The 20709-nt window shown below is 35.9% G+C and overlaps 1 protein-coding gene across 2 annotated transcripts in view; it reads left to right on the top strand.

Annotated features, from left to right (window-relative positions):
• The window catches only part of SLC26A7 (solute carrier family 26 member 7), a 69767-nt gene that overhangs the window by 41201 nt on the left and 7857 nt on the right, over positions 1–20709 (top strand). For both annotated transcript variants that reach the window (XM_027679624.1, XM_027679709.1), the window contains exons 9-15: positions 724–837; positions 3428–3505; positions 5030–5125; positions 12166–12272; positions 14496–14562; positions 18278–18394; positions 20047–20095. In XM_027679624.1, coding sequence (XP_027535425.1) covers positions 724–837; positions 3428–3505; positions 5030–5125; positions 12166–12272; positions 14496–14562; positions 18278–18394; positions 20047–20095 — 628 coding nt within the window. The remainder of the gene's footprint in view (positions 1–723; positions 838–3427; positions 3506–5029; positions 5126–12165; positions 12273–14495; positions 14563–18277; positions 18395–20046; positions 20096–20709) is intronic.

Raw genomic sequence — 20709 nt, 5'->3', positions numbered from 1 at the left:
CATTTGTGTCCCAAGCACTTCTGAGGTCTTTTCTTACACATTTTCCTCAGCAGACCAATATGCTTCAAACAGTCTGGGGAAGAAGACTGATGCTGGGTGGCCAAGTAGGAATGCTTTCTTAGAAAACACTTCAGCTTAGGCTGCATGTACAAGGTGGCTTCTCCACTTTTTCTTCTATAAATCTTTGGTCAGATGTGTCAGCACTTTGACTGTGAACAAACACAAAATACATTTGTGATGAAAGACAGCATGCAAATAGTATGGCTACCACACTTCACTTTCACTAAAACATCCTCTAAAAGAAATAAAATCAGTGTCCGTCTTTATCCAGTAGAGTCATAAGCCAGATATGATCTGGACACTCTCCAAATACAACTATCTGGGGCTCTGGCCAGTGAAAAGGCAGATGTGGGTCAAGATGTAAATATTTTTGTTGAACTTTGTCTTCAAAACTTAGCAATAGCATTTATTGTGTGAACAAAATGTGCCTCCTGCTTTTGATGAATCTGGTTCAGCAGCTCTATCACTCAAATTAATTCTGAGTTGTCAGAAGATATGTTCTGTTGGGAAATCCTTTTTCATGAACATATGTGATTTTTTTCCTTCAAAAATATGCCCATCCTTTATCAGTTAATATTTACATAGGGGACTCCTTTGTTGGCAAGAGGCATTGAAATGACAGAACAATAGGAAAAAAACATCTTCTGTTTAAAAACTTTGCAGGAATTTTTGGCTCATGGCCTCAGCAACGTGATTCCTTCATTTTTCTTTTGCATACCAAGTGCTGCAGCGATGGGACGGACTGCACTTTTGTACAGTACGGGCGCCAAAACACAGGTAACAGGTTAGAATGAAGTACGTCAGAGAATTAAAACTGTAATACTGCCCATTGGAACTTGTACTGATTTGTGCATTGTACTTCCCTGTTGTCCCTTTTCCTCTGTCCTGGGAATGACTCTGCCCTGTCATTTTTAACAATCTGCATGAAATTGCATCCGATCAGCAACGTCTTCCTAGGAAAGCTAATGGTTCCAACTTACTCATTTTTACCTGCTTAATTCAATATAAACTGTCAGGTCTGTGGCATCAAGGAGGTTAGGAGTTGTGTTTTCAGACTGCAGAAAACTACATAAAAGCCCTTGCAGTTTATGTGAATTTGTCAGCAGTGTAATAAAAGTACCCTCCAATGGTGTTTAATGGATTTAGTAGTACAGCCTAAACTGAGGTTTTTAGGTTTAATAGTGAGCATGGTGGTGGTTTTAGGTTGATGGTTGGACTTGAAGACCTTAAAGGTCTTTTCTAGCCTTCACAATTCTACGATTCTATTGTTACTTTATAACGGTTGCTCTTTCCTGTATAAAGGCCATTAGCTGCAAGGAAAAAGGTAATGAGGTACAACTGAATAGGCTAAGTACAATCCATAGGTACTGTTTCTTCTTGACCATGTCCTGCAATTATTTCACGTGCAGATGTCACAATACTAAGGAATTACACAGGGCTTTACTTCAAAAATCTGCATGTTAATTACTTGCTAATTAGCCTACAGGGTACTCCTAACTCAAGTAATCATAATGAATAACAAATAATAATCTTGAAAAGCACTTATATGCAAATAGTTTAGCTACCACTTGTTATTAGTTATTTCATACATTTTCATTGGATTCAATGTTGTGTCTTGTGCCCTCGTCCTTATAGACATCCTCTTCTGCAGCCTGTCAATGTACTGATTGTACAGTTTGCAGTTGTACTGCATCATGTTGTACTGGCTTTTTCAAGGAATATTTAAGGTAACCTGAAGACCTACACCTGAAGACCTATAACTTGAAGGCATATATGGTATTTGAGCACTTTGGCTCTGGTACATGTAGGCAAAGGCCCTGATAGAAGGTTATTCAATACAAAATGGAAAAAGAAACCACCATAGTTTGATTTCAAGGTAGGAGATGCATGGTAAAAATCTGCTTTGTTTTATACATTGGTTTCACAGTATAGCAGAGCTTGCATCTGAAAGTTAGAGTATGGCTATGAGAGTACTTCAATAAATGTAACAATCTCTCTCCTGCCTTTTTTTTTTGGAAAGCAACACATCCACTTGATCCTCTACTTTGTGGCTGCCTAGGCAGAAAGAAGAGATGAGAAGAGCATCACTTGTAAATGTTGGTCAAGTCATAGGCAAAAAGAAGAGAGAGGGGTTGCTTTGGCTACATAGACACAAGTGAGTTTAGCATAGGTCATGGAAGTAATGCAAAGAGACTTTCAGGGGCACAGAGCAGCCCTTTTTTCTCAAATGGCTATACCTGGGTTTCAGTTTTGCCATTTGTTCTTCAGTGATATCTTTTCCTGGGAGAAAACAGAAGTGAGGGACTCTATCATGGACTAGAAGTGTCCTTCAAACAGAATCAACACTTTTTTTGCTTGCTCTTTGTGAAAGCAGAAAGAGGAAAAAGTTCCTTGTGACTTTACCAGCAGATTTTCTGTCCCTTTTTCTGTAAACACTCTGTCTATCTTTCTTGATGGTATTTTTAAGTACACCATGACTTTAATTTTCTAGTGTTTTAGCAACTTGTCTGGTTTTGTTTTTAACAACTTGTCTCTTAAAATGAAACCTAATTATTTTAGTAAAGAAACATATTATCGACATAAAAATAAAGTGAGCATCTGTCTACTTATCGTCAAAAACCTTCTGTGAATCTGAACTGTATAAGAGCAGAAGAACTCGGTGAACACTCAGAGTGGAGTAGGACAGTGCAATTTTAGGGTAGTTTTCAATCAGATTAATACCATAAATACTGTGAAGAAGCATATAATTATTAGACCATATATTTTTCTGGATTAATTTTACCTACATTAATTATGATTTTTAAAATATTTTTTAAAAACTGTACCCACATTTTCTAAAACCAAGTCCACTGATATTAACATGAAATCATTAGTGGTTTCTGAGTTAACACAATACTTTTCTCTTAGTGTTAATCTCAGTAAAAGAAGTTAAAAGTCTTCTGCAAAAATGACAACATACATAACTTCTGCTTAGTGCTATGACAGATATGCTATTTAGTGCAACATAGGGTGCATGGCTATAAATATGTTACAGAATGACACTGGGTGCTAAGAAACTTCTGGGATGAGATATTGCACACGTGCTCCGTTTAATAACCAAGTGCATAAGTGATGCTCTGCTCTGGTCTGTGTGCTGGGAGCAGGGTCAAGCACAGATGTCGAGATCTCTCACTATGTTTTCACTGTAGTTGGCTGAAAGTAATCACCAGATATTAAAACTGAAATTACATGCATCTGCAAGTCACAGATATGTTAAGAGCTAACATCTTCAGCATTTAATTCTTGACTTTATCTACAAAATTTTATAATTAATCCTTTTCACAATTTTTTTTGGTTGTTGATCTTCATTTCTTGTTTATTGTTTTAGGTGGCTTGCCTTATCTCTTGTGTACTAATTCTTGTGGTGATCTATGCAATTGGACCTCTGCTGTACTGGCTTCCTATGGTATGGTACTTATCTTTTTTAAGATTAAGATGTCAAACACTTTGTAATGAAAATTTTTTTCAGGGAAAGGCAGTTCTACCTCTAAAACAGCTCTATTTAATGTAATTGGGGGAAAGAATAGTAAGGGCACAGTAAGCCTCTAAATCACAAAATACAGATGTGACAACATAAGACATAGATTTTGCACATATATAGTTGCATATATAGGCTATCACATAAGGAAATAAAAAAAGTGCATTTCTCTTCTATTTACTTTTGGCCTGTAATTTATGAAAAACATACAGCCAAGTTGCTGTGGATTTGCAAATTGACAAAATGTGCTAGAAATTAATAAAGATTCTCAATATTTCTCCAGGTATGTATATGATACATGACTTTGCTTTTCAAATAAATTTGACACAAATTATTTTAGATAGTGATCTAAGCTTAATTACAGAAAGATTATGAAGTATTCTTACATCTCTGTCATGGAATACATCTTCTATGTTAAAACTATAAAACAGTGTGGCATCTTTTCACATAAGCTAGATTTAGCTTTTGGTATTACAAATTAATGGTTAATTTTAACTAGAGGCATGTCAAAGCCACAAAATACAGCTCCAAAATTGTCCACAATTCTGCCATGTTTCCACATGAAGTTTTAGCTCAACTATGTTTTAAATTTACTTTGTGCTATTGTTTACATGGTGTCATGAAAGTTCTCACTTTTCAAACAGATCCTTTTATAGCTTATTTTAAGCATGCAAAGTAAGGACACTTGAAGAGGGGTGCACAGTATGTCCTTTTTTTATTTTCCTACTTTTTTTTTTTTACTTTCCTACTTTCGTACTTTAATTTTTTAAAATGGATTATATGTAAATTTTGACTGGTTTCCTGTAGGGTTTTTTTCCCATATTTAAAATATACTTTTTGATTTTTGCTTTCTTGATATTTTATTTCTCTTCTAATATGTTTTTTCAGCCCTCCCCACCTACCCACTGCAAGTTCATTGGTTTGTACTCCATTCTTTTTGGTTATAGATTACCCATCATCCATATTCTCCTTTCTGATTCAGAGAACAACATATTATTTTGTTTGCTTCAAAATTAATGGACCTTTGCCCTAGAGGCCTTCTCTAGGGGTAGGAGAGAAAGTGAAGAAGGGGAGTTAAAATTCTTCACTGTGTAGAAGTAGAGTGTTGATTTGCTTGTGAGTACTTCAGACTATGGGAGAATGTAGTTGGTCTGGTGACACATGGAGAGTCTTGGGTAGTCCTGAAATTTCTGTAATTTTTCTCACAATTAGGTGGCCTATAGATTGCGTTCACAAAACAAACAAACAAACAAACAATCAAACAAAAAAACCCAACAAAACAGGGGTGATGCTGTTAGTGTTTATGTCACAGGGACACCTGTGCTTATCCCGTTTTTGAAACACTAACTAGTTTTTTATAATTTCATTATAACATTGACTGCTAAGTAAAAGAAAGAGCATTTGTTTTCACTTACAATTCTGCAAATGGCTTTTGTTTTTATGTCTTTGCAGTGTGTCTTAGCAAGCATTATTGTTGTGGGGTTGAAGGGGATGCTAATGCAGTTCTGTGACTTAAAAAAATATTGGAATGTGGATAAAATAGACTGGGTAAGTAAAACTTAATCTAAGGAGGTTTCCCTGAGACTTTTTAACAAATACCTAATAAATAATCTTTAATAGTTCTGTGACCCTAGAAGATATAAGTGCAAGCCGTAATTAGTATTTTTGTGTACTATTGGCTCAGAACAATAGCATCTGTAGTATCAGTTGTATTAAAAAATGGCATTTTAGCAAATGATAAATAATCAAACCTAATTTAATGCTAGCGATGTGTATACAGACCAATCAGGTTAATGTGAACAAATATGTGTTTAATTTTTATGCCTTCTCTATCTGGTTGACATAAGCTTTTGCTATTGTAGTATTATTGGAGAGATTTGGGTATCTTTGTCCTCTGGGGACATGGAATGACCATACGGGAAAAAACAGAACTGGAAACACTGGGGATGCAGAAAGATACATGTTGAGGGGTTGTTGGGTTGTTGTAGGTAAATTGCCTTAACTCTTTCAGATTTTGCAAACAGAATATCTATTGTTCAATCATAACAAAAGTTCTGCACTATGAGGGGAAGAATACATCAGAAATCTAGTTTAATACAAAGTCTGAATAGTCTGACAGAATTTGCACAGAATTCCTTGTGAATATTAAAGACAAATCCACGTGTGAGAAAAGTCCTGGATTTGTCCTCTGTGGGAGTTTTTAAATGTATTGGCCAGTTAGTGGAACCAAAACTTCTAGGCACTTACATAGATACATATATACTGGCATCCCATATATTTAAGGTAACAAATATTCAGAAGGATATTTTGACCATATTGTCCTTCTCTGTGGTGGGAGATATAGTTTACTGGAGTTAATATTGGGCTTTGATGAACTCACCTGTGACTTACAGCAGTAATGGTTAAGTCTGACTAATCATTTAGACTGAGTAAAATGTTTTTTTTAATGGGGTACTGGATTTAAGTATGGGATATAGAGCTGGCTAAACAACATCAAGTTTGGTTACGTGAGTTTTTTCACATTTAGTCACAAAAAACTAGGTTTTTGGGTTTTGTTTGATTTGTTGGTTTTGGTGAGGTTTTTTTGTATCACCCAGAAGAAAAGCTCTATCTTTCATGAAATCTTATGCTCCTCAAGCAGTAAAATTCTGAAAATATTTTCTATCACTTGTACTGTATTTGATCTTCAGTTTAACACATATTGCCAATGACAGAAACAGTGGATGATGTGGATCAAGAATTTTTTTGGCTACACTGGACTTAAGAAAATTGGTAGTTACGGGAGAGAGATATATCTTCTCTATCAGTGCATTGAGACAATAAGTAGTTAAGTTTTCCAGCAGGATATTCTGGAATGTCAGTAGATTTGATGCATCTTCACAGATAGACTTGCCTGATTGATTTTTGCTTTTCTGGTTTTGGCAGAAAAGGCTGAGTGAGTAGTTAGTTATTACCTTTCTGATGTCTATCATTTCTAAGAGAGATTATAGAAAGGGGGAGTTTGCTGGGTTCATCTTTTTGACTGAAGATACTTGAACAATGATTTATCTTCAAGTAGTTGTACCATCAGTCCTTAGCTTGACAGGGTAAATCATCTTGCTTTAAATAGAATAGTTTAAAGTAAGGCTATAAACATTGATCTTGCATTGCTGCCTGCTCTGAGGAGCCCCACCAAGCCCAGTGATTTGTATAACTACACTGGTGTTATTTTGGCCTGAAAAGATTCACTGCAGCAATTGACAGAACACTGGAAATGAATTATTCAATCACCCAGGTTATCCAAAGTGTTTTGAAGATAGAAACTCTAACAAAACATTTGGAAATAATTAGCAGTTGTCCTTTCTGGAACTGATTCTTTGAAGGGTGTGTGTCATGTAACACTGAAGTCAGGTTTGTTATGCTTATAAGTCTGGCAAATGATAGTGCATGGAAACAGAATATTATGGTGTTTGTTACCTTTCTTCTTCACACTTCCTTAAGCTTCTCATTGAACACAAATGGGATGAATAACATTTTCTTGTTGATTAGTTCTTTATAAACGTAATCCTTTTAAACGTTAAAGGTTCAGCTTGAAAGGTACTGTTCAGGAGTTGGACTTGAGGATCTTCATTCGTTCCATCACAGGATATTCTGTGTTTCTATGAAATTTCTTCTTTTAGCTATGGATGGCTTTTCCTTTCAGATTTAATGTTTAGGATCAGCTGAGTTCAAATAAGCAGCTAGGCTGACAGACTTTAGTAGCCAATAATTATTGCATAAATTTGTTTCAGTTTTCTTTTGACTTGTTTTTTATCAACCCTCAGGGATGTCCTGTTTTACAACCTGCCTCTCAAATCACATTCAGTTGTTTTCCAGATAGTACCCCACTGTCCTTAAATCCAGATATCTCTTTCCTGCCGTTAACAGCATCCATGTGAACTTCAAATGTCTCTTGCTTCTATTGCCTTACAAAGCTCTGAGGCATCACTTCAGTTAAGGTCTTCTGTCAGTCACTACACCTTCTTGGTTGGATGACTTCAATAATCACAGATTAATAATTTCACTATTCCACTATATATGTTATATACATAACTGGGAGTGATTTGTCCTGATTTTTTTTCCTCTGTTTTGGGGAACTACCAGGAAGCTGATCTGGTATTTGTCTGTGAGTATCTCTCACTTCTCAGGTCCTGAGATCAAAAGCTGATTTCCATATCCGTCCTGCAAGCCTAAATTCTTATCCAGGCAAACTTGACTAACTTACCTTTTTATTCGCCAGCTTGACAGTGCACTTTGCTAGAATCAATAAAAAGGCCAGTAAAGTTCTTGTTAACTCTTGATTTTAAGGCTCAGCATCCCAGATAAGCTGCCTTTTAAGCAAGGCAAAAACTACTGCCTGGAAATGGACTGTTGAAGAACAATATTTTCTTTGCTGTTAATAATTGGACTTGAAAGTGACCAAGGATGGGGGAAAAGTATTTCAGAAGGTGATGCTCCAAGTGAAAAATGATAATAGAATAAGGATTGTTTTCATAAGTTAATTATATAGCAGGGATCTGGGGAATTCAACATGGAAATACTCTGGCATTTAAAGAGAAAAAAAATATTTTAAGGTTGCACCTATGACTTGACCACAAAATGACCACAGTTGAGACAAAGCCAGCTTCATGATTGACTTCATGATTCATAAAGCAGGAAGAATGGCAAGAATTTATGGTAAAAAGTACAAATTCCCTGCAAGGTGTTGTGATGTGAGAGGCAGTTATTGATACGTGAATTGTAAGTCCATGCACATATAATAATATTTAAGGATGTAAAGAATGCTACTAATTCAGAAATTAAAGTAGATCCAACAAGGAGGGTCTCATTTTTGACAAGTATCCTCCAAGATCTTGCCAGTGTGAGTTTCTGAGACATGGATCCACCGCTCTTTCAACATATTTTGTCAAAATATTTAGAGAAGAGAGCCCAGGGAGGATCTTCCTTGAAATTTTGGAGCTCATTAGTGTAATTTCTTGGGTTTTTTGGAACTTCTTAACTTACTATCCTCAGGAGGGAGATGCCCTTTTAAATTCGTCACACATGGGTCCTGATTCATGAGAGGGCTCTAAGAGCCCTGAGGGCTTTGCTATATAAACAATTTTCTGCACGGTAGGAAACCATCTCTTCTGTGAGAATAATTTTACATCCATGCTTTTAGCTTATGACATCTTAGGGAGATTTTCTATTTTTCCTGCATTAGTGAATATGCTACTCTGAATTATATTACTTGTGCTGTAGTTGATCTCAGTGGGGTGGCAAGGAATTTGCAAATGCTTAATCCATTGAAAGTATGCTTGCCATATATATTATTTTCAAAGAGTAATATTCGTATCAGTTCTTCTGTCTCCAGGGCTGTTTGAAAAAAAATACTGTCTTAACCACTGTGTATGGAATACTTGTGAAAAATTATATTAAAGAACTACGATACAACTTTATTATCAGAGGATCATTTAGGTTGGAAAAGACCTTTATAGACCATCTTGTCCAACCATTAACCCAGCATTGCCAAGTCTACCACTAAACCATGTCGCTGAGTGCATTAAGCAGTTCCTGCTCTATGTCTGTGGTGGTTTTCTCTTCAGCCCTTGAATCATAAGTTTTGGTGAAGGGTGTGCTGGAGATGAATGCCAGGATCAGTCATTTGTCTGCAGAAGGACGTGGGAGCAGGGTCATGTCACTCAGCCTCCTTAGAGCCAGAGCTTCCTCCAGGACTCCAGCATCTTCCCTGCTGAGATACTTCCTGAATTAGTAGGACTTTAATGGGATTCTTCTTTTGGCTACATGATGGTGATGGTAACATGGGCCTCTCTTTGAGCAAGTCATCACAGCCTCACATTACAGATAGTACAGAATTGGTCAGCCGAGTCGTGTTAGGGTGTGATTCATCTCTTCCTCAAGTAAGCAACAGCATAATCAGGTAGGAGTTAAACGAACTGCATCCTAAATTCTCCTCACTCTGATAACCAAATCTCCATCAGTTATGGTAGGAAACTAGACAACTGAGCTGCAGTTTGCAATGAAAAAGGGAAGTTTATAATCTGGTTTCAAAGTGGTAGAGAAACATTTATTTCACCATACCTTAGCATTGCATAGTTTAGCCCTAGGTTCAGAAAGTATTCTACAACTTATTTATATGCTTTTTTCCTACCAAGTTCCCGTTTCAGATGCTCCTCAACGGTGGATGATTAGATCCTATGAAATGGAAAAGTCTAGATGGAGGCAGCTGCTATATACACAGTCACTGCACCTCTCAATGCTTCCGATACTTTCTCATATATACAGGAGTCAACATAAGTCCATTACTTCTGCTTGTTTCTTTTCTCCCTCTTTAGAATTTTTCTATAAAGTAGTACAGTACAAAGATACTTTGAAGGTGGATTTTGTTTTGACTTTTGAGAATAACATGTGCCTGTTACACATTGTTGCTAAGATTTGAAGAGTGATTAGGTTCTATCTGTCCTGGACTGTGCATTAACCATCTTGAAGTAAGTTGCCAAAGAAAACTTCAATATTTTTATGACTTCTTTGATGAACCTTGCAATAGCCCATAAAAAAATCTATCAGATCAACATAACTTCTTTCTACAAGTTTGATGCTACACTAACTAAAGAAGCACTGACTCCAGGCCAGTACAAAGCACTGAAAGGGTGTTTGACTAATGAGAATATAATTGTTTTGGCTTAACCCCTACCTCAATGTCAGTCTCTGATTACAGTTAAGATGTAAGATACTAGGCTACTAGAGAGGCACTCAGCTAGCTTATTCAGTATTCAGCAGTACTTAAGCATTTTTGGCTTTTATTTTTCCTATGCAGACTTTGTATTGGGTTTTCATGCTTCCTGTTTTCTTCTGAGATGTAAGAATTTTGCAGGTCTAGCAGCAGTGATTTAGTTAGATGTGATGAGGCTCAGGTTTGCAGCTGAAGTGGATTGCACTGAAGTGGATTCAGGTGTTGTCAAAGGTTCAGCCTTATCAGGATAGGCTAATTCTTGATCCCAACTGAACTTCAGGTTTGTGGTATTTTTGTTAGCCCTTTCATGTCCAGTGAGCTCCTTTAAAAATAAATATTGGATTTGTAAATCTTAGCATTACTTTCTTACTGGTTAATTAAAACTTATATCTATTGCTCATAAAGGTATTCTTTGCAAATATACACACAACAATTGTATAAGATGTCATGTTAAAATACAACTGGTGATTGAGGACAGTCTCAAAGAATGAACTGCCTCTTCATCTAGCAGCTGTGCCATTGAAGAGATTGCAAAACCTTTTGCAGAAGTTAGGAATCTTGAAGTTGAGGGAGGGAAAGGTTTCTTGATAGAACCATGTAACACTGTCCTCTGTGAAGCACAAATTAGTACAGTATGACTTACATTTATTTTATAATTCATAAAATAACAGTTCTGAAATCTGCTCAAGCAAAATTCCTGTGGTTAGGCTGAAAGTGTTCTATTGTCTCTGGCTTTCGTGAGTTAAGTAAAAGCATTAGAAAGGATAATCTTAACATTGATCGTGCCATTGTAATGTGAACTGTTATTCTGCAAACATGAACAAGAAGCACTACAAGAAGTAATTGTTGAAAAGGACACCTGTGGGGATCAGGATATTGAGAGGAGTGAAAATACTTTCCATTCTTCTTTAACACCTTTATATAAAGTTTAGGTGGCAGTCTTTGCTTAAGGCTCCCTCAAGGAGAGAAATTTGTGCTTTATTATATCAATTAGGTTGGTATAAGAAATCGAGTAATTTGTACTTTTCTTCTTTTAATTGTAAAATCTGGGTATCTCTCAGCTATACACATCATTGTAGTATGGAAATAAAAATGAACATTTCTGGTAAGAGAATAATTTTAACAAATGAAATGTTAATTTTTTAAAGTTTTTTAAAAAATATTTTAGATTTCTTTTCAAAGTGACTTTAGTTTCAGATATGCTTTTGTATATTTTTTTAATTTTAATTTAAGATGAATCCAAAATTTTAGTAATCAAATGCTGAAAGATGGGGAAGTAATATGAAATCTCACCATTTCTATGGGAAGGAATTCATTCCCCAGTAATTTTTGTTATAGAATTGTTTTAGCCAGCTTTACTCTGATAAGCACCACTTTTAATCAGCCTCCTTGCAAATTATAATTCCCACTTATATGATTAGTGGGAGAAGAGCTCTCTGTATGTGACCTCATTTACATCCTCATTGTATGAAAGGAAAGGAGGATTTAAAATCTGTGCAGTCAAGAAAGTGGCAAGAACTTGCAATGTGAAATATAAAATACAGGATTTACAAAACAACAGTTCAGTCTGTTTATGCTGTTAGCACAAGTACATATGCTATTTTAAGTATCTCTGGAAGGAATCTCTGTGATCACTGGGATGAGTAGTACACGTGGTCTCCCATGGGGAGGCATTACTTTCATTGCTAATTCAGTCTTCAGTATTTGCCAGTTCAAAGATCCAAATGTTCACATCTGAGAAACTATCTTAGTTTTAAAAATCTTTTTTCTCATTCATAAAATGCACATTGCTATGAAATTTAAAACTAATCACTTCTTTTTGCTTCCCTCCTTCAAGAGCATATGGGTTAGTACCTACGTGTTTACAATATGCTTTGCTGCCAATGTGGGACTGTTGTATGGCATTGTCTGCACTATAGTAATTGTGATTTTCCGCTTTCCCAGGTAAGAATCAATTTATTGGAATGTTCTACTAGCACATCATTATGTATTCTTTCTGCCTATTGATTCATAGTTAGGATGGACATACAGTATACTGAATTCAGTATTTTAGTTGCAGAAAATTACAAGATAAGACAATTGAAAAAGTCACGCCTGTGCATTCACCATAGACTAAGGATCTCTACAACATTATATGAAATGGCATTATTTTGTGATTTCTCTTATTATTACACATCTATATGATTCATTCTGTGAAGGTAGAAAAAATCAATAGAAAGATTAATATTGTAATTTTTTTCCATTAGATATTTATTTGATCTTTAATGAGAAATTATGTCTGGCAAGCCTTAGTAACTAAGCACCTTTATAAACTCCTAGGTACTATGTTGCACAGGAGTTGGTAGTTGACATTTGCACTGCTCATATACATTAATGAAACATAATGCACAACTCTTCTAATATCTAATAAAAAGTATCTTTTCTGTTTATGAATTAAAAAAGTCAGAACAAATAAACTAGAGTAATCAGAAGTTCTTATATTATATATTACAGTTGCTACTTTGTATCATGAGTAAAGAGAATATATCAGCTGAGGTTCATGATTGATTTGTGCTACAGAATTAATTCACAGATCACCAGACCCGGAAACGACTTGCTGCTTGCATGCAGTTGTTTGCATGAACATTGAATCCCACTGAAATTAAGCATAATATAGACAGCTTGATTAAATGCTTGTTAAAGTTATTGGTGTTATCCATTTGTGTACAGCTCTGTTCTCTTGGAAAAGTTGCAGAACCAGCATGAAAATAGTTCAAAATTGCAAGGCAGTTAAAAAATTATGGAAGATGATCTCTGCTTGAATCAATCAGTACCTTTGTGGTAAACTTCTGCTATTCAGCAAGCTAAAATTTTGGTAAATTCTGCTAGTAAAGCAAAATGCATGTTTTTACCCTGGACCTCAATGTTTGAGGTTCTCCAACAGCAGAAAGGGAGGGATATCTAACACAAAAGAGCATGATCCTCTGTTGCCTGATCTAACAGAGACCTCAGTCTGAACCTGCACTCTTCCCAGTGATTTCTGTGTTCTTCAGTCAAGCTGCGTGCGATTGTCCATGCCATCTAAAGGCACTGAACAAGGTAGCAGCCTTAAAATCTGTACTGTGCAGATGTGGTTAGTGAGACAACATGTAGTAAGCCATGCAGTCATGAGCAAAAGTGTTAGCAGAAGTGAAGCAAGTAAAATATCTTAGATTATTTATTGAGAAGTTTCTGTTCAGATGCCAGAGTATTGGATGTGGTACATGTCACGTATCAGAATGTAAATTAAAACCAGCAGCAGCTACAGCTTAATTTATGCAAAGAGGAGAGAACAGCTGACTTTTGCAAGGCTCATTTAGCCAGCCTCAATACCTGCAAATACTCTTTCACACTGACACATCTATTAAATGTTTGTATTCTGGGATTATTTCCACTGCCTAGCTTTAGGCACAGAGCTCAGATAATAGCTAATTTGATAGTCTTCTTCAGTAAATTGTGTTCCTGCAAATGCTGCATTGAAGCAGAAGGTCAACCTACACTGAAGGTCAAACTACAACCTATACCTACACTCACCTACACTGAGCTGCCTTTCCAAGGCAACTTTCTCTTTTCACAGACTGTGTAGATGGCATAGGGATACTGGCCCTTTCCATTTAAGTCCCCCATTTTGACAGCTAGAGTGCAGTGTTCTTCTTCGTCATACAAAGATGCATCAATTTTAATGACAAATAAAATGTCTTTATTTTTCATGACCCACAGCTATTCAACATATTTATTTCTCCTTTCCTTATGTTATGATTTTGCAGGTAAAAAATGTTAATTAAATCTCTTTACTTTTGATGCTATAGATTATATATGAGCTACTTTGGTTTGAGAATAACTCTCTGGCCAGCTACAAAACAGTAATGAAAATTAAAATTAAGAAAATGAAAATGAAAATTGAGATTTTATTCACCAGAGACTTTCATGATTCATATTTTCAAAGCGTTATATCATAATTCTAAAATGAATTTTTACCCTTTAACTGGATTATCAGAAAAGATAAACTCTATATGCACAAAAATATGGACAGATTGCATTGTCCCAACTTCAAAATTCTGTGCTGTAGTTTGGCATGTGTCTCTTCCTGTTTCTGTTCAAGACTACTAAGGATTTGCCTTACAGATTTTCTCTGTGTATTGATTACAGAGCAAAGGCGCTGAATTTGAAAAATGTGAAAGAAGTGGAATATAAATACAAAGCAGAAGATAATTGTGTAAGTTTTTTTTTTTTAACTTGTGTGTGTGTTTCACTGATTCAGATTTGTTTATTTTCTCTAGTTGGCTATCAGATTGTAACAGGGAGTCAAGGGAACATTTTTATGATATGACCACTTGAAATCTAAAGCCAGTATGATATAGTAAATACAAAACTAGCTGGCCATCAGAAATTGGAATATCTTCACGGTCATGCTGCTGATCTGAAAAGCAAAGTTAGGCAAGTCCTCTTAGATCTATCTATCTTAGTTTATTTGTCATTTTAAGTAAGGAATTGCTCTTTGTAAAAGTTTCCTAATTCCTAAGTTTAAGGAAATCTCTTGCCAGGAATGGCAAGGGCAATCTGAGCAGACAATACCAGTCTCTGTATTCTTATCAGATTTCCTCATTTCCTGAAGGTCCTTTGGTATTCTCATATCCACAATCTCTTTTCTGATCCCATTTCTGCCACCAGCCCCTTGTGACTGGACTGTCCCAAAGGGCGCTGTGTGTGGCTGGGAAAGGAGGGCCAGCACCATGAAGTTGTCACAGACTGCTTCACACATCTCCTCACCCCTATGCTCAAACAAGGGTACCCTCGCATGAAAATGGATAGAAGAATCTCTTCCAAAGACTGTGCTTTTAAAATTTGGCTTTCTACAAACTCAAACTAACCAGTCAGAGTCTTTTGGTTATTTTCATTGCAATTATCATCAAAGCTGCTTGTGGTCAGGCTTATGGTAAGAAGAGAAGCGTAATGACCCAGAGAGGTGAACTCCCTCCTCCAAGATGAAATGGTGGTTCAGCAGCCAAGAGAGAAGTAGAACCATGTGTCCTTTCAGCACAGAGCCCCATCACTGGGACATCTTGCCTTCTCCACCGGGACAGTTTCTACTATGTCCTTTTTCCTTTTCTAATGCTTATGAAGGGTCTTATGTATCAGTAAGCCACATGCTCAGCAGTTATTGCCTCACCATTAAGAAGCGCTTCTTTAAAGAATTTATTGTTTCTGGCAAATGTCTTCCATCAGAGCTATATTAGGCTCAAAATCTGAACATTCAGAGGCTTGGAGGCATTTACTGTTTTGGCATGCTGAGCAACATTGGAATGTGAAAGGTACATAAGAATGGGGAGGACTCTGAACTGTGAATTAAAAACACTGTTGTTGAGGCTGGGCTGGCTGTCAATTATTATATCACTTTTCATTCTTAAGAAAAACATTGGAGTGACTTTGTCAGAGAAGGGTAACCAAAATTTTATTTGCCTGTTTTTTTCCTTATCAGTTCATAAAGTATTTTGTACAAATCCCTATACATCTTTTTTTTTAAGCTGTATTGGTTTTTTTTCCTTAATCATTAAGATTAATGCCAGTAACCTAGTAATAACAAACCAGTGTCTGCAGACATTGGGGAAAATAACATTTTGTTAAGGAAGCAAATTGCTCAAGGGCTTATTACACAAAACAAAGAAGGAAAATATTTTTAAGATTGAGAAAAATACCTTTAATTGAATTTGGAGTTACTGGATTGCAGCAGACATTTAGGGTAATTTTTAATGTATGAATGTTAGACTGATCCAAGTTCCCCTGGTAAATACCAGCTTAGACATAAACAACAGAACTTTTAAACATCAAAATATGCAAGCTTAATGATCTACCCTGCCATTAAGGTCTGTGGATTTATAGGGGTTATTTCACCAATAAGAGAAAAGACACTTTAATGTGGAAAAAAATCAAAGGGTATTTAGAAGCTTATATGAAACACATTGCATCAGAGGCGTTCACTTAAAATGAACCCTTACCCAAGCATAGATGGTGCTGTGCAGAGTGCACCGGGCAATTGCCTGTGTCCTTCTAAGGGATAGTGGGGACAGGCTACCTGAAATAATTTTCCCACTTTCTTAGCAAGCACACAACAAAGAAGAAGTTCATTTTTCTCAGAACAATTCTTTTTAAGAAAGAACCAAACCAGAGCCAGGAATACCTGAGTCAAATTGGGCCCATTTAACCTTGCCCATTCTGGATAAAAAAAGTATACCTAAGTTTGCCATCATTTCGATCTGGCCTTACAATTTGAGCCTTTCAAGTTTTCCACCTTGCACTTTTGGAGGCTTTTCAGCCTCTTGATCATCACAGGCTTTTATCTTTGCACATCAGCCTTCCTTTTTCCTCAGTTTTCATCTTCTACTTTCCAGTGCTGCTAAGGCACTGAAGTGCCCACTTGTCTCCACACCAAGCTGTGTATAGCATCATTTTTAATGGGAATCCGTGGGATGTTAGACTTTTTCTCCATTCAAAAATATATTGCCCTCTGTTTTGCCCTTATTTTAGAGCTTTCTTTTATATAAACTGAGTAATTTTAACTGCCATGCTTTGCCACTTGTCTGACTGAGGTATGTTGGTGATGTGATATTTACCACAATTGCATTCATAGGTAAATTGCGCAAAGTCCCTATACATAGTCTGGTGTTCTTTGCCTCACTTTGGGATGTTTGAAATGTTTCCTTTGTATGATGGTCACTGCCGTGGTGTCCAAGATATCGTCTGGTTCCCAGAAGTCTGAACAGCAGTCTACAATAAGGACATACTTTTGTGGTTTGTGGTGAAGATTTTCATTCCTGTTTTACTTGAAAGTCTGTTGGGAAAACTGCATATCTTCGATGCAATCCCAAAAAATTTTAAACTACTTAAAAAATGGTCTGTGTCAGCTCCACTTCCTTTTGTTTGAGTGTGACCTTCTTCCATAACTTTTGTTACGGAAAAGAGAGGCTTTTTTGAATTATACTCCCTTGCAAATTTTTTGGTTTTACTTCCATTGTCACACAACCTGTGGAAAATTTAGAGTTCAGTAGAATTAACTTAATTCTACCTCCTACAAAACCAGTATTTAGTCACGTGATTGCTGATATCCAATACATTTATATATAAATAATAATTTTCTTACTGGCTTTAAGGCTTTTTATGAGTGCACCTTGAGAGTGAGAGAAATTGCATTTGTTTTGTGCAAAACGTTCCTCACTTGTACCTAGGGTTTCTGACCTTTATGTGATGTCCTTCCAAAATTGTTCTGTTGTGTAACATCTATGTTTTGAGGTACACAGTGTGACCGAAGGTACTGGTAAGCTGGTTGTAACTTCTTCAGTGAAGTGCAGAGACAGGATCAAGGCTGACTGATGAGTCAGTCAGTGATTATTGAGTTGGTTGTAGATAAGTGCTGGTAAAGCTTTAAAAGTGTCACTCAAGGTTGCTCTGGATCCACAAAGTATTTTCGTGGAGAAATATCTCTATACTAAAGTCATCTTCAGATGACTACGATGAATATTGCCAGCTTTCCCCAAATCACCTGCAGTGTTTGCCCCAAAACCTTGTGTACTTTTTTTCAAGACGTGTTTGTCTAAAAAATATATTCCCTGTCTGCAAGTGTTGTCTTGCCTATATTTAGGGCTCATACCAACTGAAACACTGCTATTACTATTTATCGGATAATAGTTCTTAGTATTATGCATCATAGTGAGTATGCTTTTTTTTCATGGTAACTAGAATTGAATGTAATTTTCGTTATACATTACTTACATTTCCATTCTTCAGTTGTGTGTGAAGGCTAATCATTCTCACAATTCAAAGCTCTCTCTTGGTTAATTTACAGGTATTTTCAGGATTTTTAAATAAATGAGTTTGAGTTTTAGTCTCCAAACACAAGATAAACTTTGCAGCATTATGTTTATTTAATTCCACAGGAATCATTGAAACAGGTGAAGATAATTTCAGTCAACAATCCATTAGTCTTTCTGAATGCCAGGAAATTTCATGCTGACCTGATAAAGATAATCCAGAAGGATAGCATGAGCAGCCAGGTATGTGAAGATGTAAATGAGGATGGGCTATTTGCTTCATTAATGACAGTGACTGTGTTGAAGATTGTGCTTGCTTTCCTTGCATTTCTTAGAGAATGCAATCAGATACTGAAACAGACATAAAAAGGTAAAATTGCAAATGATTCATTTAGAATAAAGTTAATTCTAATCTTAATCAGATTCAATATGGATTACTTCTTACTATTACTTGAAAATAATATCTTTACTATTTCTGTGTATGATCCTTTAAGAGACATTAAAGCACTGATCCAAAACTCTAAAATTTATGGAAGAACTTATATAACCTCAGATGATATAAGGCTGGTATTCTAGAAAGACAGAGAGTAACTACAAATGTGCTTGAATGTGATGTGATTTTTTTTTCCTGGACATGAGTCCATGAGAGATGGACACTTCATTTCTAACTATAAGTAAATTCTGGAGAAATGGGAAAAAGTTACAAAGTGGGTAAATTTTACCAAAGGTAGTATTTATTTTTCATTTTTTGCACTGATTGCATTGGAAAAATAAACAGTATACAAATTATGTACAACACTTTTTTTGGCAAAAATCGCTGTAAGTATAGTGTTTTCCAAGTTTATCTGCATATGACTACTGCAACTTCCTGCAACACTTCCTAAAAGGGAAAAATTAAATTATCATTTGTCTATCAGTACAATGAACACATTTCAATACTATGCAATGCTTGCTGTAGAAAATTTCATCCAGTTTGGTAAACTGGGCTGAGCAAATCACAGGCATGGCTTAGATGGGTTGTTAAGACAGCACTATGTGTCTGCCACCTCTGCTGTCCCTTGACAAAGAGTTGTGGTACTGATGTGCACTTTAATGGGTGGAAATTCAGGATTCAGCTCGGAAAATGTGATGCTTTTTATGCTTGGTTCTGCTAGGCTAACTGATTTGGATTAGTATGATAACAAACCCCCAAAGAGAGAGAAATCACTTAGGATGTGCATGGAATTAATATATGAGTTAATTTAATAAGTGTAATAAGTTAATTTAATAAGTTAATTTATACATTACTTAGGAGGGAGATTTTATCCTTTGTCTCTTCTGTAAGGTACTTGGCAGTACAGTTGCCTGAAGTACTGTGCATAAATTTTTTTTGTACTTTTTTTTTTTGTGGAATAAATGTCTTTCTGTAGGACATGATGGGTATGGGAAAAAAATGCAGTTTGGATTTTGTTTCTGTGCTCTATTTCTGGTTTCAGCTCCTATTTCTACTGAGAACTTAACATGCATATTGAAATAATTTTTATAAAAAATCTTCAAATAAAGATAATTTTTAATAAATTTGCATATAAAAATGTTCTTACTAAAATATTAGCATAGCAGATGAGATTGCACCAAGTTAATCTCATAAAATCACCTATCTTTTCAAGAACATTTTTCCCATCTTTTTAAAGAAAAGCAAAACATCATTTTGAGGATGTATCTCAGTATTCTTCTAAGGTTATACCAGAAAATAATATATATTCAATAGGGTGTTGGATAGAACGTGACTTCAGAGAGAATGAGTTAACTTTGATATTGAGAAACAGAATTCATATGCATTGCATTGATTTTCTCTGGTTACTGTGCATTGAACTAGTTTTCCTTGGTATGTTACTAGTTTGTTGCTTTTATTTCAGTGTGAGCAGAACACATTGCTCTGTTCATTTTCCAATGGAAGTTGTCATGGTGAGTTATCTATAAATTATATTAAAACTAAGATAGATGTAAGTGTGCAAAATGTCTCCACATTTTTTTATATATTTCTAGGTGAACTCAAGTTGTATGGAAACTAATCATTTCAGTTAGACCAAGCATTCAAGGAAACATGAATGTTAAACAGTATTAAACTCTAAACTTTGGTCTAACAGGTCCTGTTTCTCATTTTGTTTTTGACTGACTTTTTCAGATTTCAAATGTAGGGTACCCATGAAAGTACCTTTTCTGCAGGAGTGGAAGGTTATAGTGGAAGACTCATTGCCCATGGCAGTGGGGTTGGAACTAGATGATTCTTAAGGTCCCTTCCAACCCAAACCATTCTATGTTTCTGGGAGTGCCTGCCCATTTCACAGGAACAATTGTGTGCATAATGAGCCAGGTACGCAGCAGGGGAAACACTTCCCATGTTGCTGCCTGCACCGATCTTCAGATCAGGCCCAGGAGGCTGTTTCACTCAGCTCTGGTCATGTTTTTTTCCATTCACAGAGTTGAATACTAGTATGGAAAAGTAAAAATAAGATAAGATTAGAACCGTGTTAAATCTGCGTGATCTTTAAATCCACATAGGAGAAAATCGCAGAAAA

The sequence above is a fragment of the Neopelma chrysocephalum genome, unplaced genomic scaffold (genome assembly GCF_003984885.1).
Source record: "Neopelma chrysocephalum unplaced genomic scaffold, ASM398488v2 Primary Assembly neopelma1_22, whole genome shotgun sequence".
Taxonomy (NCBI): domain Eukaryota; kingdom Metazoa; phylum Chordata; class Aves; order Passeriformes; family Pipridae; genus Neopelma; species Neopelma chrysocephalum.
Note: the sequence above shows the minus strand (reverse complement) of the source record. Positions and strands in the feature narration are given on the sequence as shown.